The following is a 26,529-nucleotide window of genomic DNA, read 5'->3' as shown; positions in this document are numbered from 1 at the left end:
ATTAGTGGAAAATAAGGTATATTTCTAACAAGTACTTCAAAGAGTTCCTTACCCATAAATTTCTGGGTGCCTGTTTAGTAAAGTGGAATGTGAATATCAGTGAAATCCAAGTTATAAACACATGGCTATGGAAAATACACAACATAACCATGAAGATCAACTCTAAACTTTTACATTACCAAAAAGTTCAGATGTTGCTATTTCTAGATATACACACAGTTTTACAGTATCTCCTCCATGGTTTAAGGCAGCTTCAAAAATATGATTAGATAGGCTAGAAAAACTAAACAAATCCACTGGAAGAGAGAAGAATGATTTCTTTCTCTACTGTCTTTTATGACATCTCTTATTGGCAAATAACTTCCTGTTACACTGTAGTTTTGCCTAAGACCCTGACGTGGATGACACTGGTCTTTCATACACTGAGAAGGCATTAACTTCAGGGGAAAAAAAAGTGCAAAAGTGTCTGCTGTATTCCCCAAATTTAGCAGTCCACAGGTCAGTACTCTTACAGAAAATAAAGACACTCTCATTAATTCCAAGGGGTGAAGGGTTGGTCGTGAAAATCCTAAATATGTTTTACTAATAGAATTCATCTTGTTAATAAGCTGGCATGTGAAACCGTTTTTTCCGGCTGCTGAAAGCAGCTTGTGGTTTGCTTTTATTCTTTCAAACACAATTAGCAAAGCACTCCAGCAGCTGAATAGAACCATTCATTTGAACAAATTATTCCCTGGCAGGGTTTGGGGGTTCTTCCCCCCCCTTCCCTCTGCCTCCTTAAATCACCTCAAAACGCTCAAAAGTCAGAAGACACAAAAGATTGCCTGACATAAATCTCGCCTGCCTATGCCTGAAAAAGACAAGTGAGAAGGACATTGCTGAATAAGTTACATTTTCAGCATCATAGCTACAAGACTGAATTGCTCACTTCTCCCAGCCTTATCTTAGCTGGTGTGCAATCCTAATTAAAAGGCTGACGTAAGGAATACACACAGGGAAGAGTCTGGCATGGATGTTATGGATGAGATGATAAACTTTACGAGCACAGCTACCTCCCATGAAGCTTTTGTAGTTAACTGTTGGAGCTAAAATGGTTGCTCTTGAGTGCACCTTTTCTCCTTTCAGAGGGCTGAAAATGTTAAATAAAACAGAGTTCCCATTTCTAACAGGGAGTAGCATCTTGCTGATCGAATTAATCTACAGAGCTCATTCTTTCACTGAGATAACTTTACTGGCAAGTCAGGCTCCAGTTCCCTTCTCCCAGTGCTCATTTTCAGGGTGAAAAAGGCTGTGGGTAGGGAAAAACCCATGCATCCACCTTGTTAACAATGCTGTCATGTAGTTAACACAGCAGAAATATTTGTTTAATTAGTTACATTTTCAGCTTTTAAATGAGAAGAAAAAACAAGCCATGGGTGGTCTGAAACCTCAGTAGAGCAAATATTCCTGGCTGTAAAATCATCTGAGCTCAGAATACTGGGTTGGACATAAAAAAAGCATTTATTGAATCCTAGGCCTGAGTCAGGAACAGAAGGTGCATTAAGAACTTCCAAACTGCACCCCACCACCAATTCATTAAGTGTTCAGCATTATTTAATAAAATGGCTTATGCATATACTTCAACTGAAACACTGTTTATTCATAAACATTTTTAACTACAGTATGTGTTGGGAATTATTCATACACCCTTTTAGAGACAGTTTTAAATTCTTCCTTCAAGTAATTGCATGCAATTCTCACGGCTGTCTGCCTCAACTAGGCTATAGGTCTGCAAGCAGAGCTTGCCCTGTATTTTGCAATTAAACCAAGGATGTTAGTTTGTTTATAGAGAACAGGACTCCCTGCTGCTAATATCTTGTTAATGCATTAACATTACAAAAGTAAGAAAACTGCCACCATTTGTATAAAAGCATTAAAGCAATTCTACTGCATGCTTGAAACCCAAATTTGATTGGATTTTTGAAAACATTCCTCCTTTTTTTTCTTCTTTTATCAGAGAAGACTATCTTCAGGTAGGCACAGAATAAAAGGTCAGACTCACTACAAAACTACAGGATGTTTCTTGAAAAAACATGAGACACTTGAATGCTGAAATGATGGCTGAGCAGATTTTTGGCTTCAGCTCGAAATTCTTTGGGTTACATTAACATAACAGTGACTGCTTTTACACTCTAACTGGTGAACAAGCAAACTAACAGTATTTGCTAATGGATTCAGGGGCTGCTGCAATGGGACACTGCAGACAGGGAACACCACCACTGCCCCATGCTGTGCAACCCAAATATTTCTAAGATGCTTTCTCAGAACCTCTCTCCCACTTTTGTTTTCAGTGCTGTCTAATTAAAAGGTGCTTAAGGAAGCTTCTTACTTCACAAGAGAGATTCCTGGAGAAGTTTTTTCTTTCCACGCTTTCCTGCTCCCTCATAGGGCATAGGTTCTCCCACCTTCCCCATTTCCAAAGCATAACACTCATGCAGAAACACTAGAAACTTCTGAGCTGGGAAAGATGTACCCAAAACACGTTTTTCTCTTTTCTGTGTGATCTCACAGCTGGAGATGAAGACAGCCAACACTCTTTGACCTTACTCCTCCAAGAGCTGTATGTGTTCTGCATCTGGCAGTGGGACAGCTGCTGCTTAAGGACTTTGCCCTTTCTGTCTCCCTTATCTTTCCTTCTGTCATCTGCTTATTTTCCATTTTTATTATATTCTGTTTTGGTAGATAATGATGCCTTTAGGATTAGTGCTGGCAAGAGGCCAGGACAAAATGGCAGCACTAATGATTTTTGTTTGAGTTAGCGTCACTGTAAGATAATTTAGACTATGGGCCTGGGGCCCCATTTTCCCATGACATTGGAAAAATCCACACAGAAAAGCAGACACACTGAATGCTTCAAATCCAAACCTCCCTAAGCGTCTCCTCTTGGGACACAGCTTGCAGAAAAGAATGAGGACTATATTTCAACACCCGTGGATATGACTTGAGATGGGCTGTACTATTGATTATCTTTCTACATAGTTTTTGTTTTCAGAAGCAGAATCCAGCAGAGCAACATCCATCTCTGTCGCTTCCCACTCACTCAGCTCAAGGACTTTTCCTTCCCAGTCTTCTCTTGGAGGACACAACTTTGCCTAATGCATACCCAGGACACTTTTTCCCATGTTGCCAAAGAAAGCACATTGAATGGGTGCCCACTACCCAGAAATTCCTCAGAGGGGAAGGAACTGGCCTTCAGTCTAGCTTTTTATTTTTTCCCCACTAGTTTTCAGAATGCTTTTTCCTTCTTAATCCTGAAGGCTGCCCCAAAATGTTTCTCCTCTGAATAGGGCAGCAGGACAATCAGTTAAGGGAATATGATGCATGTCTTTCCACTGTCTAAAGTGGGGAAATGTACAATTCATCATCAATGAGGCAAAGCAAACCAGAAAGTTAAAGTTCACACACTGTTAATGAAGGAACACAGCTATGGGGGTTTTTTGCTATACTCAACCAGAAACTAAATCTCTTAGAGATATTTTATCTTACCATTGTTAGAAGGCTGTGAATAAAGCAGGTAGGGGAAGCTCTGCTGAGGTCTATTTTATTTAAGCATCTAATAGCAGGACACTCTGCATTTGAAACCAAACCTCCTTCCCCCATAGCCACAATCTGTACCTCCTCTAGAGAGAGCTGCAGATCCCAGTGGCCTCCACCATGGAGGCTGCCTGTGAGCCAAGGGCTGATGTTCTAGATAGCAGGTTTCTGTGGCAGGTGTACACAGATCACAAGATGTTCTCTGTGTCCCATCAAGAACAGATAGGGAAGCAAAAAGAAAGCCAAATGGGAAAGGAAGAACAGGAAGAGGAGTAGGGGAATAAGCAGCAGGAGGAAGCCCATGCAGCTTGCCTGGCCCTAGCAAAGGCTTGAGGTTTTGTGTGAAGGAGTGCTTGGAACCAGGTGAAGGACCTTGGATCACTGGTGGAAATAGGACACAGGGAGAGGCAGCCCTCAGAGCCTGGCAGAAGGTCAAGGATGAGATGGTAGGGAGCCAGCCCCCATTGCTGGTCCAGGAGAGCCAGGAGCACTGACAGCACACACAGGAGCCATGCTGTGAGGAATTACAACAGAGGACTTCTGGCAGTGGGTGTGCAGCTGTGAGGGAGCCTCTCCAGCAAGCACATCAGCCTGCAAAATCTCCCCCATGCTGGCACAGGGGAATTTGCTCTCCCCTAGATCCAATTCTGGCTGACAGAATAAATACCCAGAAGAGGTCTTTTACCTATGCAGCCCCAATCAACACTGCCCAGGGTTTGCAGTGGGTCCCCAACCTGAAGAAGGAAAAAACATCCTTTTGCCTGCCTCCAAACTGCCCACAGATAGCAGCCTGAGCTCTCAGCAGTATAAGGCTTTTCTTATTTGGGAGATATCACACTGCCCAGACTAAAAGAAAACGACAACACTGCAGATGAATGGATGTAAAGTACTTAAAATCACATTTCTCACCAACCACAACCAAAGGCACATAGCAGGTTTCCAAAAGACACAGCCTGCTAAGTGAAATCTGCAAAATAACACATGGAGAGGAAAGGGAGCAATAGCACAAATTAAAGTCCTATGGCCTTCTTCAGAACTCATTTATCAGGTTCTTCAGAGCAGCACCTTGAAACTGTGAGGTGGGGTTTCTCCACTAACTTAAGACAAAAAATGCCAGCAAAAGACTAAGACTAGATTTTGAAGGTATCACAGGAATATTATAAACCACTGTTCTGATTTAAATTTAACAGTTTAGGTAAAATTTTTAAATGTATTACATTAAAGTTCTAAGAAGCACAAATTTTCTAAAGGTAGATAAAGTTATATATTAAAGAATAAATAACCTTTCCTGCAGTTTATTATAACGTTCAAGCACAAGGTGATGAACTAAAGATGGACACAATGCTTAAAAGGGATGAGATGGAAGCCTAAGTTAAAGCTGGAAAATGAAGGGCTTGAGTTGCTTTCTTAAATTTCCGGCTGTCATTTCCTATAGCTAAGGACTGACCAAACTCTCCTCAAGCCTCTTTTCTTTATAAGAGTATTTGGAAAGTTGACACTGTACCATGGAGAAGGCTGACTGCCTGGGAAGTACTTGTACCAGCTCAACACTAGCTCAAAAGCAATTTTCAAAGGCATTTTCCTCCTACATTTTGAGAGGTTAAAAAAAGGCATAGTTTCCCATGTCCACCTCTGGAAAACACTGGCATTTCCCAAGGCTTAAAGCAACTAGCTTTAAGGACTGTTGATACCCTAGACAGTTCAAAATAAAAACAGCAACTACTTTAATATTCTTTTTTGTAAAATAATACCACTTTTCTTACTCACATCAGGAATGACTTTATTGTATGCAATACAGATAGTGTAACTTTCTGTGACTGGATTCCAAAATAAATTTAATTATTTGGAGAAAACAAAAAAGAAGGCTGTATTTCTTCGCCTCTTAAGAAGACTTCTATAGTAGAGGTAGAGTGAGAGACACCTGCCTTTGCCCAACCTTTCTGCTGATGAACTAGGAGATGAGCACAAGACAATTGGTCATGGATGCTGGTGCACAGATATAGGGTACCTAGACCAAGCCTATCCTTGTAATTTGCATTATCTACAAAAAAAAAAAAAAATTAAAATTATATGCACAACGGCACACTTTTGCAACTGAGCCCAGGTGATTCTGTCCTAATAAGGTCTTGATAAGGTCTCTCTGTGATTTCTGCTGTAATTAGGACCATGTTTTTCAAGATGCTATGATCTGAAGAGTCAGGTCATCAAGTACTTACATAGTCATCTTCATGAAGACCTTGCTTCTGAACAGAACTTTTCACCTCCAGGGAAAACTTTTCAAACTCAGGCTTCACAGTCCTCAGCAGGGTGACAGTTTGGAGGTATGAGTATGCTTTCTTGGCTTCAAGGTCATGTTTGTCTCCTCTTCTCCAAGAGCCATTTCCTAAAGAGGGAAACAAGCATATTTCCAAACCAGGTACCATTTTAGGATTCCTTTTTCCACCCAAAAGTCCCCTTTTCTGATCATTGGAGAGATGGTAAAGTTCAAAGGAAAACACACCCTTTTTCAAGGTGTGCAAGGAATAACCAAGAAGTGAATGTGCACACCAAAGGATAACTTTACTCCCATGCTGTGTTTGCTTATTTTAAAAGGGGGGAATAAATCCTAAGTGTGAGATGGCATATTGGAGCCAAACACATATGCCAGTTCCCAAATGCAGAGATATATAAGTTAGAAGAAGTGAGGGAGGATTCATGCACAAAGTTTTTGTCGCATGTCACTCCTCTTAGACAGTCAGAAAGGCACCAGTAAAGTCCAGAGCATGATCATCACCCCGAATGGGAGTCAGATGGTGCAGCTCTCCCACTGTGGTCAAGGACAAAACCATGTGTGCCATGGCTGCCAGACCAGCCCTGCTTTTAATGGGAAAGGAATACATAGAAATAAAATGGAATCCTGCGCCTACGCTGTATTTACACGTGTTTTGTGTCACAGCAATGGAACAATTTAACTCAGACCACCAGTAAAGAAACCACATTTTTAAAAAGCAGGATAGCTGATTGGTTGTTTATAAGAAAAGAAGCCCTTCTTACAAACATACCCTGGCCTTAGCAGGCCCTGAGATCCTGATCCAAAGCTCCAGGAGGTCAGTGGAAAGGTTTATGTTGTTCTGGAGCAGGTTTTGTGCTATTTGATGTAAATGATAGTTAAAAAGGCTAGAGGGAACAGGGGTAGCCCTAAGCAGTGAGCCTTTAAATGTTTACAAGTAATTAAAAGCTAGACAGCCTTATTTTTTGAACAACAGCAACAAAGTCCATTATAGCTAAATGAGCCAAGACAAAACTAATGCTAAATTCCCAAGGTGACCTGGAGGCACACAGGAACCTGAAATCAGAGAGAATGTGGTTATTTTGCTTGGGTTGAGGACCATATTGTCATTGTCTCATTGGACAAGGAGAAGCAAGTTGTAGGGATGATAAGGGAGATGGAGTACAGGTAAAAAACCCATTGTGCTCCCTGCACAGTGCTTCCCAGCTGCATCACACACAGCTGCATGAACAAACTCTTGGATCTGAGGCAGGTAAACAGAGCTGACTTTTTGTCCTCCCAGCACTGCTGTTGGGACTTAACTGGAGTTTTGCTCTGCTTCCTCAGAGAGCACAAGGGAAGGAGTAGAGGCCTTGCACTTCTCTGGGGGATAAACCCTTTCTCCTGCAGTTTTTGGGTCCAGGACAGCTCCTGTCAGTCCCCACACAAGGCAGAAGACACAGAAGCACCTTTCCCACATCTCTTGTCCACCCTGAGAAAGTCTTATTTACCACAGCCCAGCATCACCTAGGACTGTAATCTTTAGACACAGCTGGAACTTTGCTTTTTTTTTTTAAGTGATTTAATTTTTTTTTTAGGAAGGAGGTCTAGATACATATGCCTTGGTTGAGGGATTTATTTCCCAATACAAGGTCAAAATCACTAACACAGAACCATATTCATCACACCCAGTGGAGACACAGGATAGCAGCTAACATCTCACTGTCTGCTTTGGCCACTCTCCCCTGCAGTGCCTGCACCTGACCTCTTCACTGCTTTCAAAGTGAAGGAAATGCACACCTGGCAGTTGTAAGCAAGCATATCTTGCTACCTTCCCCAAAAGAGAGTAGAAGCCTTGCAGAAGCCTCAGATCCTCAAATCTGAACTTCTGCCCCAGCTGGTCACCTGTACTTTGGAGGTGCTGGATTCAAGGAGTACAGCAGAGACTACATCACAGAGGGCTTAGCTATAGCTTTGCATTTGCAAATGGATAGCAAAAAAGCATGAGATTACAGACATTAAAAAAAATTTAAAAAAGGTGGTAATGTTAGTAGAATGTAACTTTCTGTCCTGGACACTATACGTGTTCTTTCTCTAAATCCTGACACTGGAACTGGGGAAGGTTCACTTGCATAACAGCGTTCCTAGAATAATTTACATATTTAAATTCCTTCATGGAGTATTTCGTGGGAGGTCATCTTGTTACAATACTTGTGTACAATTATTGCAGTCTTGGCATTTAATAAGCCTGGTCTTCTGAAAAATTAGAAATATTCAGAACAGAGGGCAACAATGAACTGCAATAAAGTCATTTGAACACAAAGACAGTGCCAATGGTCCAATCACACCCACTCTTAATTTTTATGAAATACAAAACCTAGTGTCTCCAGGCACTGAGAACAAGGATTTTGGGGAGAATTTCTCTACACTTCTCCTGTGTTTGCTTTTCACATGCAATGACCATCTGTACAAAAGTCGACTTCTGATGCACAGTCATTTCCAACGACATGGGAAACATATCCACAAGCAGAAAATTGGTTTAAAACAAATGTCAGGAAATGCCACATTCTAACTACACTACATCAGGAGCCAGACATTTTTCATGCCTCAGAAAATCTACAAGAAGACTGGACTACCTGTGATGCAAGGGAGGGTGGTAATGAGGCTCCCACATTGGCTTTGATCTTGATCTACAACTTCATGTTTTAGATATTTGAGTGATTTACTTCTTACCTAGCAAAATTTGGCATTCTTTTGCTAATCTTGATATAAGTAGCAGAATCTGAACTTCTGTACATATCTAGACTTCTGAATTTGTACATTCCTTCATTATACAGTGTGTCACACAGCACTGTTTACTGTGAAATAATTTCAGGGGTGGTAGATGAGTAACAGAAAGCTTATGCAAAAGAACTTCCAGTTAACAGATTAATTTTTTAAAAATCATCCTTTTTAAAATTCAGTTGTTTCTGTTGGTCAGCCTTCGTGTTTCTGTTGGTCAGCCTTTGCAGCTTTAAGAAAGTTAACCCCCACACTTTGCCTTTTTTCTCAACTTCCACTTGGTTTTTAACTTGAAATGAATTTTTTATTGTAGTGGATTAGTTAAATCAGTCTGCACAGAGGAAATTATTTTCTCTACATCTGCAAAAGAATCTGCTCCTTTTAAGAGCCACTTTATACTTCAACAAAACGTGCACTGGCTTCAGCCATCTGATGTTTGATCTCACCAAACACATAGCTCCAATATTACTTTGAATTTAGGTGAGACAGCAGCACCTGCTAAGAGCAGGTATAATCCCTGCCATGCACTGATGTAGCATGCAGCTACAACTATATTTTGGCATGCGGGTGTATTAGGTATATTTCAAAAAGAAAATACATTTAATTTACATTTTGAAGTCATATTTTAGTTTGACAAAAATGACTCCTTTTACTTATGGGTGTAAATAGCCACTTTTATTCACTTTGCTCTAGAAAATTTGGACTGGCTGTGTCCCATCCAGTGCTTTCCCTTTAACACAGCATGGCTGAATATTTTTGCAGACAGAGTCTGTGATCAAAAGATAAATAAATTAGATGTGTAGATGTCCCAGCACAGAGGTGATTTCTGGAGGCACAAACCTAGCAGCTGCCAAAAGAGCGGCTGTTGCTAATTACTCCTTCGAGCCATCTGCTCAGCCCAGAGGTCACCAGGCTGCCAGGAATGCCCCTGTCCTGAGAGCTGGCATTCTCAAGGCTGGGGATGGGTAAGTCACCTAGACCTGAGCACACACACAGCAGAAAGGGGGTACCCACACCATAACCAATGTTTCTGCCTGGAGCTACTTCCCCAAAAAGTAATCCCTGTGGCATATTTGGCATCTTGTTACCCACCCAGGAGCAACTAGAGCCACAAGGTCTGTTTTATTTCCTGCAACACCACAGCCCAAGTGGAAGATAACCGCAACAACAGGGAGAGACAGTGGTGTTTTCTGGGACTCAGTGCTGCGTGTTTTGAGGCTAACAAATCTAAAAATACTACCAAGCTTACAAAAGACTTTGCAACACACTTGGGCAAGAAAAACATTACCATATGATGAGCTGTTGAAGAGTTCAATATTGAAGAAAGCATAGTCCCCGTTGGTCATTCCTTGCCGATGAGCAGCCAACATGATGTTCCTGATAGTGTCACCACTTGCACACATGATTACAACTAGAAGAAAATGAAAAATAAAGATAAGAAGCAGCTCAAGAACTTCTGAGAACACCATGTGAAGCAAGAATGCTGCCAGAGACACTGACCCCAGCTGTCCTTACAGTTTTGCAACAAACATGAAAACACAGATTGCAAACAAAGCTGATTTCCCAAAGAGCTGACAAGACAGGTAGTGAACACAGAAAGGCTTCCTCTTTCCTTGTCTCCTCTGAAGATAATTAAATGGATCCTCTGTGTGGTCTGGGTTGTTTACCCCTGCAGAATGTCATAAGTTCTGGCTCCAAATTCCTTTACCTACAGGTATTTGTAGACTAGACCACAATCACAAGCTTCTGTTGTTATTTCTAAGCAGACATAAGACAAAGATGGAAATACCATGACTTATCATTTCCATTCCATTGAACAGTTTGATGTAGACTGAACTAGCCTACACCTCAGCTACCTAATAATAGGGTACCTGGCCTAGATTTTGCTGCCTCTGCACTTAAGGGAGAGCAGCACCTGTGCAGCAGGGACAGTGGTACAAATCTTTCCAGAACATAACTTCCTCTCCAGAGACCATGCAATAAGCCCAGGCAACAACCTGTGATAGGTTACCTAATGTTAATAAATGGAAAAACCAAGCACCCTTTTATAAGCATGAAGATTAAATGTGGGTACAAACACCACAGAGCTCCATTTATCACGGGCCAATAGCAAAGCAGAGGCTCTGCTGCTACAATGAGACCTACAAGCCCACAGGAGTGCCCCTGTGTGGGCACCATGACCCCCACTGTGATGACTGTCGTTGTTAGGTCTCTTCCCAGATCTGCTGGGCAGGGGGATTACTGCCCTTGCTATTCCTTCCTTCTACAAAAGGAAAGGAGAATCCCAACAGGTGAGGTCTTCAATGTCCCGGAGAAAACTCCCACACAGAGCAAGTTACACTACAAACTTTTACCGGTTTACAAGACTACAGATATGAAGATCCTGATATCAGAGGGAGGAGTAAAGTTTTTTATCAGCATGTGCTTCAGGAGTGTATCCTAAAGCAGAGACATAAGAGATCCTGTCAGAACGGTGATTCAAAACCAACTGCACTCACGTTTCCAAGAACGCCGTCACGCATGGCAGGACTCAAAAGCTGCAATAATGTACGCAAATATTTTCAACCCAACAATAAAAATGAATCAAAACCACATTTGGCTCTTCTGGGTGGAAGTGTTTTCTATTATAAGAAATGAAAACGCCAAACAGGCCAAATCTTTTTGCACACAATGAATCTTCTCCCATCGCCTTTCTGGTTGGATGCCATCACAGGCATAAACCTCCAGATGTGCCGCTGGGGTGAGTCATATTCAGTACAACCCCATGCTTCAGGAGAATTATACCCTGCATAGCTCTGTCCTACTGATTATGGCAAAGTAATATAATAATTTCCAGAGCAACAGAGCAAGACATATTTCATTATCATTGTGAAGTATACTAGCATGAAGGAAAATGAACAAGAAAAAAATTTTCTTACAATAAAATTTGGACCAAATATTTTCCAGATGCACATGAGGAATGAATTTGTCTCACTGTTCTTAATTTCAGTATAGGTGAGAGATTTCTTTTTGAAATGTTTCCTTGCTGCCCTCCCAATTCTTCCTTGACTCTGCCTTTGTAATCTGTAGATGGAATCAAAGCGATTCCCATAACACCAATAAAAGACGTTGTGCAAAAGAAATAAAAGAAAGAGAGTGTGTGGGGAACTACTTTAACATACATTAAATCGTATTTTGTAAGCCTCTAAAGGAATGTAAGGGAAGTAATATTAACTGTTTGAAAGGGGTTTCTAACCCAGCAGGAAAGCAAAGATTACATATTTCAAGATTCTGAAGCAAATAAGCTATGGATATGTTTCTCACAATCTTCAAGAAATATAGATTATGTATTTAATCTGCATCTGTACCTTACCATTGTGTACATACAAACGTCTATGTGCAAACCCATACAAAATATTCTCCCACCACCATAACAGACACAGATCACAGTAATTCTAATACTAATATGCTGAATTTATTGAATAGGATTATTGACTCATCCTGAAAATACTTTAGAGTTTAATTCCAGCTAAAAGGACTAAGCATTCCCTCTGCTACACACATCCCTTGCACTACATGCTTATGCATTAAGCACAGGCCTGCATTTGTGAACCTTACAGTAGACCTGAGCCTACAACATGATCTTTGCAGCAGGCTTACCTGAGCCTGTAAGGAAGCCTGAACTACTAATCAAATTGTAGACAAGCACTTAACATTAATTATCATATTTTCATCATTATATTTTGTGGCTCCAAGACTTCAGTCATTTCACATGGCTCCAGGGACTGAACACGCAGTCCCTGGTACATGGGATTAATGGGTGAGTGTGCCTCTTCCTCCCAGGCATCTGAGAGGTCAGTGCAAACCCCCAGCCCAGCAGCAACCTAACCCCTGGGGCCAGCCTCCGTCCTGCTTCCCACAGGACAGCCAGTGGGAGAGTTTCAAGCAAGAATCCTGTATCTGCTCAAAAGTCCACTCCCAGTCAGGGAGTTCAGTGAAGGCTGACCCATCAGGTAGGACCCCAACAGCAGAAGTCCTTGAAAGCTACTGAAGGTGAGGACTTAGAGCCAAGAACAGTGTCACAGCAGGTGTGACACAGGAGTCATTAAAAACTGAAAACCAACCAAGCAAAAATATTTCTAGAAAGTGCTCTGGACAGCATGCTGCTGCCACAAATCCTGCTGTCCTGCTGGGGGGATCTCCAGTGAGTACCCAGAACAAAGACTTTGATCTTCAGACCTCATCTGGTGCACCCTCCACATGGTGTAGAGCTCTTAAAGATGCCATGAGCAGCAGGGCTAAAGGAATCTGCCAGGTGAGTCCTGCAGTCAGTCTTTAATGTCAGAAAGGCACAAGTGGAAGATGGAGGGCCCCACTTGAGTGACAGGAGTCAGAAGTGAGATGGAAGGAGGGACCCCACAGGGCACAATGGGGAGCAAGAAGAGAGCTGCTTCTGTTCAGTCTTTTGCAAGTTGCAAGAATTGTGAAAGATCAAATGTCTCAGCTCAGCATAGCATTTCAGACCAGGCTGAAAGCAAGCTCTCTCCCCGGATTGTCAGCATGGTGTGAAGACTGGGGCTGGGGTGTACACTTGTCTTTTCCTGCTGTAAGCGTGCTGTAACGCTCTCAGCATCAGGAAAGCCACACACACACACTTGACAAGCATCTTTCCCCACACTGTGGTTTCCTCTAGCACTGACACATTTATTTCTCTCCATTCGTTGTATTTTCCCAAACGATACTTAAAAGGAAAGCTCTATTTAAAGCACCTGCTTGAGTGAACAGGGAATTAAAAGCCCTATGCTGTTAGACCTCAGTTATCTCACACACTCCTGCATGTTAATGATTTCACAGCAGTGTAACATCAGCAGTGCAAGGCTGCTCCATCCACAGCCTACAACACCATAATACCAGTTCTGCCTGCCACACACAGCATGATTGTTATCTGTCCAATTCTGATGCTATTTTATCACTCTACAACAAGATATGTAATTTAAAATTAATTGTACAAAGGGCTTTTTACATCCATGGCTTTCTTGGAAAATACCTAAAGACTTTAACTTCACTCTCCAATTCACTCCTAGAATACATATTTTCATTTTGCATGACTTACTGGGGAAGCCTGTGCCTGATAAAACCCTCTAACAGGAAAAGTGTTTCTGATAAGCCCATATATCAACCCATTGCTAGGCAATATCTCACTTTAAAGCACATCTAACTACAAAACTGCATGTTCCAAAGCACTTGGCTTTGCTGCTCCATGATGCAAAGTCAGTTCATCCAGCCCAGACATGACTGTCCCAGATGTTTTACAAGCCATTTATCTCCGCGGTGTCTTGCTAACTGTTGGTGACAATATCACGGCATGCACTCAGGTGTTTCGCATGCACACATTCCCTGAAATTACCATTTCCCCTAAATGCATCTATTATTTACGAGGTACTTGACAGCGTTCAGTGGCAGAAGTCGTGAAAAGGTCTCCCGCTGCCAGGCACAGTGGGGTGAGAGGAAAACGTCTTTGTTTAGTCCCTGAACTTATACAGTATCACTGAAAAAATCTCAGAGTAAACAACAGATTTGCTGCCCTGCAGACGCGGATAATGTCGGGTAAACCAGACCACCAGCAGAGAGCTGATTTCTTACCACGCCACAAAGCCCTCCTAAGGTGGTTCCCTAGGGCAAACCTCTCCCTACACCGTCGGGAGGCAAAACTCAACCTCCTTGGGCAGAATTTTGACTCCGGGCTGCTGTTCCCATCCGTCGGAGGATGCCTGGCCCCGGGCTGCCGTCGCAGCACAGCAGTGGGCATCCCTACGGGCGGGGACGAGCCGTGACTCTTCCCCTCCCGCAGGTCCTTCCCTCCGCGAGATTCCCACAGCCCCAGCGGCCACCGAACGCCATGGAGGAGCCCTGCCGGGCACTCCGCCGCCACTCACCCCTCTCTCCAGTCTGGAGAGCGCGGACGACGTCGTCGATGTCGAGGTGCCGGCTGGTCTCGTCGAAGCTGTGCACGGCCATGTGGAAAGCCTCCTCCTGAAAGACCACATGGACGCCCTCCATGGCGAAGTAGCAGCTGCGCTCGGGGTTGCTGTCGCTGTAGAGCAGCGTGGCCCGGTTCCACTGGTGGTGGCGGAAAAGGGCCAGCAGCATCTCTCCCATCTTGGCGTAGGCGGGCGCGACGCGGGTGAGGTGCGAGTACTCGCCGCCCTTGGCGCCAAAGCCGGCGGCCAGCGCGCCCGCCGACAGCATCGGCAGGTCCCAGTGCGCGGCCAGCCGCGCCACCGGCGCCGCCGCGTACTCGCACACCGGCCCCAGCAGCAGGTCGGGGCGGCGGCGCTGTAGGGCCACCATGTCCACCAGGCTGAAGAGGGCGCGGTTGCCGCACGCCGAGTCCTCGTAGGTGAGCTGGAAGGAGTAGCCGGGCGGCAGACCCGCGCCGCTCTCCCGCAGGTTCCGCACCGCGTACTCGATGGCCGGCCGCACCCGCCCCAGCGAGAAGAGGTAGGCGTCGTCCTGCGGCAGCAGCACCAGCACCCGGATCAGCTTCTCCTCCTCCTCCGCGCCCGCGGGGCCGCCGCCCAGCGCCGCCCGCGCCGCCAGCACGCAGCAGAGGCTGCCGAGCAGCCAGGGCGGCATCGCGCCCGCCCCCCCGGAGACGCCCGAGCTCCGGCAAACTTTTTGCCCCCCCCTTCCCCGCCCGCCTCGAAATTGTTCGGTCGTGCTTTATTTCTCAGGTGTTTGGCGGATTCACAACCTGCCCCTCCCCACCCCGCTGGCGGGTCACGGACGGAGCATCTCAGCTCTGCTTTTCTCGTTCTCTTATAGATGGACGACTATTACTCTGATCACTTTTTCCCCCACGCCGGATCCCCCCGCGGGACTGCCAGACTGCGCCCTCCCCGCTTAAGTAGCGCGGGAGCGGCAGCGGCGTCTCCGCACGCCCGGCGCGGCGCCGCCGGGTTTGTGCGCAGGGAGGAGCCGGCCCGGGCGCTCCCTCCCGCCCGCCCCCTCCCTGCGGCCCCCCCCGCCCCGCACACCTCCGCGGCCGCGGGGGGTTGTCCTTATCGCATACATCTAACACTGATGTGTATGTTTCGCCTACCTTCCTGCTCGGCTGCCCTCCCTTGCCAAGCGAGTCCCCGCAGTCGGGCCCGGGGAGTAAAGGAGCCCAGTGCGCATACATTTTTTTTCTTAAATATTTTTGGGGGTTGTTACAGACCGCTTAAGCTGTCCTTTACTGCTCGAGGAAGGCTTTTGAGGCAACCAAAGGGCTCAGGGCGCTCGGCAGGGCTGGGGGATTTGGGGAAGGAGGAGTTGCAGCATCAGCACCAGGGGATGCGCTGCGGCAGAGCACAAGCAGGGCTGCCCTGCTCCCATCTCCTCACCCCAAAAGGTGGCCATGCACAGCATAAGCCTACGGGGAAGTTGACAGTGGATCTGTGGCCACTGCCTGTGTCCCTTTGGGATCTTTCTAAGCCCCCATGCCAAGAAGGTCTGGATGCCGGGTTTTGTCAATTCCCACTGTGTCGAGAGACAGTTTCATGCCCCAAGCAAGAGAGGTTAACATCAGTGAAGGAGAGGTTTGAGATTATTTTACTGGGAAAAAGAGAACTTTTAGAATTACTGGGACAACCCTGCCTAGTCCTAAGAGCATCCCTGTTGAGTTCTACTCACTGGCTTAAAACTGTTGTGCTTCAGATTTTGTTAGCCTTTTCTGGAATAAAGTGATGCGGAGTGTGCAAGATGTTTTGTGAAAGAGGCTTTGGAACACCTGATGCTTATTGACTGCAACAGCCAAAAGAATGGTGCTCGGTGGAGCTTTGTGTGCCCTGTAGCAGCACGCATCCTGAGAGCTAGAGCAGGGCTGCACATTTTGATGTTTTATGGTTGCTAGAGAGTGCCAGGTTTGTGTTTGAAAGGGGAGAGAGCTGCTCCTGGCTTTACAGAAGGGGTTTGTTTAGTTCAGCACAGAGGTCGTTGTCAGGGCAGTATGTGTAAACTTAACTTTTGTTGCTGCCTTTGCTGTGCAGGCTGTGAATAGGAAACCTGCACTCCTGTGGTGACCATCTGCTCACCTTTAAGATGCCTCAATTAAATAAAGCAAGCTCAAAGCACTTGTGCAATTACAACAGAGAAGTGGAATGAAAACAGCAGATAACATGATGTACAGAAATAATCATCAACATTTATCTAACAAGGCTCGGTAAAATAAAGAAGCTCAGAAATTCAAAGATGGGTAGTGCCTCTGAGAAATGTGCCTCTCGTAGTTTTATTTGATTACTGAATCAAACTTCAGAGTGTTCTTGAAGATTACATAAACATCCACCCTGGTGAAGCTGGTTTTGTGTGTTCCTGTGCTCTAAGTTATGTCAGGCATTTTTTTGTTGTAAATGACTCCATATAACATAGAGGAGATTAAGCAGAATGTTACAATATACAACATGCCAGCCATCTTTACCACAAAACTTGCAAAAACATTTTCTTAAGACACATTTTGAAATGCTGACCTTTGTATTCATTGCTTTATGGTGACCCAACAGATGTGTTTACAGCACCAAAATCTGGTCAGATCTCTCTTGATTTCCTTCTTCCCCCAGCAGAACATCTTTTTCATTTTACATGAAAAAGACATTTTACATGTGAGCTCCATATTCTCCTAGCTGTCTTATTTGAGCATTAGCTGTGTAAACAAAACAGAAGAGATAGTAACCCCATAAATCAGAGGGCTGCTGCCCCTTTACACGGGCTGTTCCTTGTGAGGTAAAGTACTGCTAGGAATGAATAAGAGTGGGAGAAGCAGAGCTAGCATGAGGCAAATCAAGAAACAAAAGGCATCTAGCCAGTACCGTGTAGCAGTAGTAGCATCAGAGTCCAATTTCAGTGTTTTCATAAAAACATTTGGCCCACGGTATGTGGCTCCTGCTCACCTCAGTAACTGCATTCAGTGTTATGGGAGTCAGTGTCTCTGTGAGCCTACAGTGCTATAAACATTTCTGTTCCTCTTTGCCCTAAGTGTTTTTGTAAAGAAGAATCCCAGCCTGTGATGGACTTATTTTTCTGAGCCAAGAAGTTATGCATGAGAATTTAGTTGTTAATCCCAATTCAAAATGTCACTTACTACACCATCATCAGTTCACTTACAGTATTTTCCATAGCTGTAAATTCAACATTTCTCTACAGACATTATTTTTTTCAGCTACATAAATGCTTTTTAATAGGAACAAATCCTGCAGTTGCAGATTTGTAGCAGGCAGAATGCCCACAGACTGCAGTGAGAAGAGAGATTTCAGAATAGCCCTTTAAGGACTAAAGTAATTTCGGACACAGGCTATTTTCTCCCCAGAAATAACTCAAACACAAGTCAAGAATCACTTGACTCGCTCCAGCTAGCATTAGCAGCAGCTTGAGCTGCCTGATGCCAATTCAGAATTTTTTTCACAGATGGGTTCGCTGAAAAAACAGTCCCACCTACAGGCTGAAAAGATGAAATGCTTTAGCATTGCCTATACTGCAAATATACCCAGACACACAGACTTGCAAACTCTTTCCCTGTTTTGCAGGGTCTATTATCTTCTTATTTTAAGGAACCTATACTCTTTTGGAATGCACCTAAAGAATTTCTAAATGCGTCATGATGTATCTTGTGTCCCTTTTTGTGTTCTGTGACCTTACCTTCATACACGTCTGTTATGTAAAAAATCAACATGGTTTTCACTGCAGCATTAAAACCCAAGATGAGCCAATCTGATGCTAAAAAAACAGATGGAAATGTGATTTTTTTTTTCCTTGTAAGTGACACCAACCTCTGTGGAGATATAAGAACCACAAGGTCACAAAAGTGCACACAAAACATAGTGTACAAAAAACATAATGCACACAAAAAAGTGCACACAAAACATATATATCTATCTATATTTTCACACATGCATAGTAATAACACTTTGCTACTGTTGCTAACTGAGCAGCCTCCACCTCACAGCAGGAAGTAACGGCAGGCAGGTAGCTGTCCTTTTCATTTTATGAATGAGATGCTAGGTTGCAAAAGACTGGCCCCACTCTGTTCTTTTCTGTTATTTTCCATAGATAATAAAGCTTAAACTTCTTGTCATGAATGTTTAAGGAGGAACAATATTTCTTTTCTGCTGCCTGCCCCTCCATGCAACATGGGCAAAACGCAACATGGAACATGGGCAAAATGCAGCTTTATACACAGCAAAGACTAGTTACATTAGTCATTAGTGTTTTACAGAACACTTGTGTTTCAACTGAGACCTATGAAAGAACATAATGGTGAGAAGTTGACATCATAACCCTCCAGATAACTTTTATTTCTAAGAAAGATGTTTTTGCAATTATTTTCACTTAAAAAAAAGTATACCTACATTACCTATTTTGCAAGTACTTGTAGTCAGGATAGTAATATTAAAAATGCGACTATTGCATTTTTAACAGCGTAACCTTATACGTTACCTTGAGTCATACTGCCTCTCTGCTAAACTTGCTTTCCTCTTCTGAGATGTTAGAAAATATGCACTTTGTTCAGGCAACCAGTTTCTGTTCAGGAAATATCTGGATATAGATATGTCTGGGTATAGAACAGACTTTTTTGCTAACTAATCTAAATTAGAAGGATCTAACTAAGCTAAGTTGGCTTGGATCCAAGTTGTTTCTGTGATTTTCACTTTTGTTTTCATTTCCACGTGTCTTAGATAGGTCAGCATTGGATAGTCACTAGAATGCACAGGATGGTGGCCACCTTGTTCCTCATGTGCATCTGTCTCCATCAAACAGCTGTATCATAGTTTGAGATAAAGAGCGAGTGGTGAAATACAAACACCAGCTGTACCTTACCAATATAATGGCATTTCTGTCCAGAGGATTTTAAAGGTTTTGGAGGGCAAAGATCTTTTCTGCTTGAGATCTAGTAACTCTACAATTGGTACCCATATTGCTTGTAAAACAATAGTTAGAAATACTATCACGGTGTCCCTCAAAAAAAGAGTTGGGATCAGACATCCCAGACCACTGACAACCAAGGAGCTGCTGTTATGTGTAATCTCAAGACAGAGACTATTCCAAAGTCTACTTTCACATGTATTCCCATATAAGAGGAACAGAAGTCTCACAACATAAAGAAACCAGACATCTATGCTTTGTCTGGATATTCAGCCCTGCAGAATGTGTCAGTGTACACAGTAATATTGCCCCAGGAACTGACTGATCTTTAGAAGTATTCTGAGGCAAAATGTAGATTTTTTTTTTTTTAACTAAATCAGCTCATTGATATGGTTTGTGGTTGTGTTGGCACAGCAGAGCAAGAGATCTGAAACAAGAGCAGCAAAATGCCAGATATGAGAGACAGGAACTTCTTAGTGGAAATTAGTACTGAGATCTGTATATGTCTTTACTCTTGCATGTTAGTTAATGATTAAATTACAGGGAATGCATAGAAAAAATATTTTTAATAAAATTGACAGACCTTATTCCACTGAGCTGATACAAAAAATATTTAAAATATTTAATTAAATGAAATAAATTATATTAAATAAACTTGTGCTTCATGAGTCCTGTAATTTCCAGATTATTAAAGCACTAATGTGATTTTAAAAATATTAATGTATGGACTTGGTGGAATACACAGTTGTCATTTGTCATCACATTACAGGAATGGGAACAAATGAGATAACTGAGTGAGGACAAAAGCTCCAGGAACAGATGAGTTGATGGAGGAAGACAAAGTGCAGAGCAGAATGGGATGCCAACAATCAATGAAGAGACACAACAAAGCAAATGAAAAAAGGAAACTTTACAATTAATGGCAAACTGGCAATTTCACACATCAGTTAATGCAATTTAATTATAGCAAGATGGATAAGGGCTCAAAAAATAAAGCGAACAGTACTTCACAGGTTCTAGTTCCTGCTAAAAGGCAGGAGCTCAGCAGTGATCACTTCTGCCAGAAGCAGAGCAGGAGGAAATGGAGGTGTCCTCATGCTCTATGCAGAGAGAGAAAGGCCTTTTGGAAGTGTGGCTTCTATTTGCACACTGATAACACAGACCTTTGAAAAGTGATATATTCTTTATGTGCAGTGTGTCATGTATTTGTTAAGAGCTTGTTGTTCTTTCCATTAGTTTTATATTTTGCTCTTTTTGACAGCATAAGTGTTTTCATCACACACACAGAGACAAAAATTCTGCTTGAAAATATTTAACTCATTCTCCTGTATGTACACTTGTAGACTAAGGTCAAAAGGACATAAGCATTCCTTGTGTTCGTAAAAAAAAAAATATTTCCTCATGTCTTCTGCTGTCAAAGCAGACAGAAAGAGCAAATGTATGCAGTGGTGGAAATGTTAGCAGGAGTTAGACATCTTTCTCAAGAAGTAAACTATTTTTCACTTCCTTTTTCCTCTTAAATTTTCCCAACAGTTTTCACATTAAAAAAGGGACAGAAAATATTGGGGTTTAATTCTTTTTGTCTTCAGCCTTAATTCTTATACTCTTCTTCTTTTAACACTAGACAGATCTTTTTAGACAGATGTGTTTGGTCAATTTAATTTTCTCAAAGGCAACTGGGAGCTGGTCCAACATAGGACAGAGAAGAGCAAGACCCCAAAGTAATTTGTAGCTGAAGCAGGACTATTGGGTTATTGTGCACAACTGCCACAATCAATAGGACTGCCAAGAGTAAAAAAAAAGACTTAAGGTCATGTCCATTCTGGCAATAGTTGATGTTAAAAATGGGGCTTTCTGGCTGGTTTCTGTTGCCAGACCTTACTGGCCCTCTAGATATGTCAGGACAAGTGCGTGTGTAATTGCTATTTACCCTCATTCTGTCAGCCTGATTTGAGTGTAAAAGGTGTTTCTGCTAAACTAGGTCACTAAAACCAGGCTAGGGAGTGGATCCATATGAAGAAATGCCAAAAGGCTGGAGGGGGTGATAATCTCTGGTGGAGAAAACAGCTCCAGGTGAGCTGTAATAACAAATTTCTTATCCCAAGGCAGCTGCACCTGAGATGGTATATTAGGCTCAGGCGATACAGACAATAAAATGCACAAATAAATCTAGAAAATCCATAACTTTTACTATATTTCCTTCTCTTGTGGTTAACCCTTGGTGTCAATATTAAACCATGATATTGTTTAAAGGAGTGATTGAACCTATGATGTTTGTGAAAGGAGAGCTTTATGTAGCAACATGGGCTATGTACAATGAATTATGCAGTGCTTTCCTTGTAAAGGAGAATCGCAAGAAGACAGAGGCAGAATCATGCAAAACTAATGGAGAGACATCAGGGAGACGTGAGAGCAATGAGAAGTGCAGCTAGTTACATTTATTGAAACAAAAAGAATTAATATATGCTGCACTAATTACTGAACTGTTCCATGATTAAATGAAACTGTGTTAAACTAGAAGGATATTTCAAGCTGGTTCTACCCCGATTTTACTGTGTTTGGTTTTTGCCCAAAAAGTCATTAGCTGTTAATGAGGGAGGAAAGAGTACATGTTAAAAATCTATGACCAATGAACGGGAGAGGTAGTTTGAAATCAAAGAAACAATTTACTACTGCCCAGTGCTTTTCTGTTCTGGGAAATTTACACAAGAACAGGACACAGTATGGAATGGAGCTGCTCATCCTAAAAAGCCACGTACCGAAGGCTAGCGAGCCATACTGAGCTGTCATATCAAATGAAGTGCTCTACATCAGGTCTGAGCCATAGTTCTCTCTGCTCTACAGGAATACTGTGCTTGTTTTAAGCACCACTGTTTTGAGAAAATCACAGACTGAGAAGGGAAGAACCATCTGGAAGCATGTTTCCTGAGACAGAGTAAAATATTCAGTTTGCGTAGTCTAGGAAAGAAAAGATTGAAAAGCTAAGTTGTGGTCCTTCCATATGGAGCAGATGTTTCAAGAATAGTGATGAGCTGGCTTTTCTGTTCCTTGCTCTTGCCAAGACATCCCATCCCATTCTTCTGGGTGAATTGTGAATAATTTAAACTTCGTATGTCCCTTGGCATATCTTTTTCCTCTGACCAGCAACTAAGAATGGAGTCCCTTCTGCCCTCTGTCCCTGTAGTTATAAAACTTTGATATATAATTTTCCAGTTTAGTATTATTTTTAGTAATGTTCCAAATACGTCCAAGTGAAAAGGACACAAAGAAAAAAACTTTTATATAACTTGTCACAAGACATATTCACCAAATTCACAGTTATGATGCACCTCTTTTCATCAGCTTTCATGTGTTCCTTTATTTGAAGCAATGTTACTGGATTGTGTCCACAAAACATCACTAAAAAGGGATGTTAATGAGAACATCACCAGAACATTTGAGTCATAGCTAAAAAGAGAAACCAAGAACAGACTTTTCAAATAAAATGAGTTTTTCTGGAAACGTGTGAAATTAGGTCATATCTGCAATGAAAAATATGGTCAAAAAGAAAAAATATCCTAGAATGTAATATCTGACTTCCCTGTGTTGTTTGCAATTTCCTCCCAAAATTGTCAGATGGATCCTTAGCAGAAGATAATGCAAGCATTTTTTGTATCTTGGTATCTGGAGATAATTTCTAGTGTTATGGAGTATGACAGATATTGCCTGGAATAAGAAACTGAGTCTGGAAAATCAAAGGTTATGGACTGTACCCAGGAAATTACTGGAAAAAGCATTTCCTGCTTCTAATGGCATTATGCAGAAAATTCCTCCATGTGTCATGTCATGCCATGGCATGGAGGACTTTGTCCACAAAGAAGATGGAGAAACACCTCCATCTCAGTAATGTGAAAATCAGTGCATTTTCTGGTAAGAGTATCAGAAGGGGCTTTGTCACTGTTTGTCTCAGGATCCACACCTCACAGCCCAGTCATAAGACAGATTAGAGACCAGAGTGGGAGTCACATCTCTAGATAGCACATCTTTTCCTGAGACCAGTATGCAAAAGAAAAACTTTGCATGAAAACAACAAGATTTTTAAGCGCAAATCCTACTGGAAAATAGAATCATAGCATAGGAGGAATCTGCTGTTACGTGAAGCAGGGGCAGTTCATCCTAAAGGTAGAAGTTTGGAAAAGTATCTTAATCCTAGATACATCAATTAATAATGGATTAACAATGCACCCTCCAAAATGACATGTCTGAGCTCTACAAAAAGAACACTGGAAAGAGCTGAGTTTGTTTGGATGCATACACACCTACTACTTTTTATGATGTGAGACAAAATATTGCTGGCTCAGCTATACATGCTAAATGCTAAAACATTTAACCAAGAGAACTAGGGGTAAAATTGAGATGCAGGGGAAATGAGACATGAGTAATAATTGGTACGTTTGTCATGAAGAAGCAGAAAGCCAAATCTTGTTTTATTGAAGGAAGAAAAAGCCAGGGAGGGAGGGAAGAGAAAATCACCCAGAACTCCCTCCTTTAAAAGGCCCAAGGATTACTAGTAGAAGTCTGATGCCCATCTGATGTCATGGAGTGAACCCTGGTTTGAAGTTTCACCTGGAATGTGTGACCTCTGATCTCAGCACCTGTAACTATGAACAATGAAACTGGTTGTCTCCTACATTTTACCAAATACACCCTTATTGTGTTCTTCTCAAAAAACCTGCCTGGCCATAGAGAACAAGCTGACCCTGAGTAATTCGAATGTATTATCTGGACTGCTGCAGGTATGAAGTGGGTAAGAGGGGAAAGTGGAGAGGACCTGCATCCTGGGGAACAGAGGTGGGATGAGTCTGTCTCTGTGACAGGAGTTTTCAGTTTACAAAAGGTCTGGGATTTCTGCTATTAGTGAGGATTTTCTCCCTAGCATGCACGAGTTTGTATCTCTCCTGGAAAAAGCAGAAACAAGGCCAGTATGTGGGCAAACCTCTTGGTGCATGAAGACTAAAAATGATAGTGGCTGTACACAAAGCCACCATGGACACAGATCCAAACTAAAATTGTCTCCTTTTTTGTGTGAAATACCAGTTATTTTTCTTGCCCTCCTAAAAAGATAAGTATTTTAATAATACATCACCAGAAGCTGAAGTAATATCAGAAATCATGGCTTAGATTTCATTTTCCTAGCATGTTCCAGTTTGAATCAGGGCTTCAATGATTTTCACAATATTTAAATTTAATGTCAAATTTATTTTTTTATTTACCTTCACACATTTTTCAGTTTCTGAATATACATTTCTAAGACTGTTAATATTAGACTTCTAAAAAGTTTACTGCTTTGTTGCATTAGCCCAGGGGAAAATAATACCAGAGAAAACTGCACAAAAGTATTTCAATTCTTAAACCTGAGATTCTCATAATTCTCATATTTGTGTTTTCCTAATTTTAAGATAATGATTCTTTGCTTGAAGTGGGCTTATGGAAATCCACTAGGCCTGGAATTCAAATGATATATTTTGAATCCTCAACATAATGTGTGGCATTCATTCAATTTTATTTTCAAATTAATTCAAAGTTCATGAAATTACTACATTCTCTACAGTGAATAGAGTTGATTTAATGGACACAAATATAAACAAACCCAAGCATTTTACAAAATGCCTAGTGCCATATTACAAGTCAGATGGTTTCCCCCAGCAGCTGGTGCAAGTGTGTTACAAGCTAGTGTAAATGTGTTACATTCATTGCTCTAAATTTTTACTTGCAATTTGATTTCATTTTAATCTTTAGTTTTCCTAAATGAAATACAAGCCAAGTAATCCTGCAATTCCACTAGAAATTTCTGACCGCATTTTTCCTAACAAACTTCTCATGAAACAGAAACATCTATTCATTGCTGATAATCATTGAAGCACACTGAAATCAATTTACACTATTAGAGCATGGCTGAATTTAGTCGCACATCATTAATTACACTGCTTAAGAGCACAGTCAGTGAAACAATAATTTAATTCTGTGCTTTTTGCCATAAAACCTACTTCCTAAAGCCAAGAGCTGAGCAGAATGTGTGTCTCAGCAGACCAGCGTGTTTCTTTGCTGCCATCTTCTGGCACAAGAGACAGTTCTACAGTTTCCCAATTGCTTTTGAAATACTTAATTGTTTTTTCTCTTGAACAGCATCAGCATACATTTTTGTTCCATTTGGCCTTACATAATTTATCCATAAGTTTTGCAACGTTCTCGGTGTCTCTTAGCCACTTGTAATTTGTCCACCCGAAAAAGATTTCAGGAGACTTGCAAATATAAAGATTAGTATTATAAAACCAAAAGCCCTTTGTATTACTAAATATTGTATTTCTACAGAAGATCCTACATTTATCATTAAATTAATCTGTTTAATAAATGTTTTTGCCAATATTTGTGCTGTTCACTTTACTTTCAGACCACAAATGAACTATCCATATCTAGGCCTGATTCTGTCTTTAAGTTCTTATTTACTACACCCTCCCATTTTCATATTTTAATAAACAGATTAAAATATCTGCATTATTTTTTAAGCTCTTACATTTGTGGTGAAATGCCCAGTGACATTCTCTCAACCATCCTTCACCACTGCATAACCACATATTTGAAAGTTATATAAAACATTCTCTTTTTTCCTGAACCTTTGACTCATAGCACTTAGGTCCATGGAGGACTTAAGTCCTAATATCCATCTGGGCACATTTTAGACACTCTAAACTCCCCAATCACTGCTGCAGATTAAGAGAAGGCAGCTATTCCAGGAGGCAGAATGGTGGTGTTGGGTCCTCTGCAGGCAGCAGAAGTCCAAGGCAAGATCTGACCTGTGATTTACTCTCTTCAAAGTAAGGATGTCATGCCAGGATTTCCTGAAAATATGAAATCTGGTAATCTTGCTTAAACTGGGTGAGTTCACTGGTATACCAGTATGCCTAAGGCTACCAAATACATGTAAGGCCTTGGGACTGGCCACTCTGGGAGTCCACAGCCACCATGAGATTGTGCTGCAGGACAGTAACACTCCTAAATGAAATATTATTATT

At 42.0% G+C, this 26,529-nt stretch overlaps 1 protein-coding gene across 1 annotated transcript in view; it reads right to left on the bottom strand.

Moving 5' to 3' along the window:
- Positions 1-15,217, bottom strand: part of NPR3 (natriuretic peptide receptor 3) — a 44,300-nt gene extending 29,083 nt beyond the window's left edge. The window contains exons 1-3 of the mRNA XM_050986649.1: positions 14,518-15,217; positions 9,891-10,013; positions 5,790-5,956 (exon numbers count right to left, since the gene is read on the bottom strand). Coding sequence (XP_050842606.1) covers positions 5,790-5,956; positions 9,891-10,013; positions 14,518-15,217 — 990 coding nt within the window. The remainder of the gene's footprint in view (positions 1-5,789; positions 5,957-9,890; positions 10,014-14,517) is intronic.
- Between the last annotated feature and the right edge of the window lie 11,312 nt (positions 15,218-26,529).

Source organism: Serinus canaria, chromosome Z, assembly GCF_022539315.1.
Source record: "Serinus canaria isolate serCan28SL12 chromosome Z, serCan2020, whole genome shotgun sequence".
Classification (NCBI taxonomy): domain Eukaryota; kingdom Metazoa; phylum Chordata; class Aves; order Passeriformes; family Fringillidae; genus Serinus; species Serinus canaria.
This window is presented reverse-complemented; position numbering and strand designations above follow the sequence as displayed.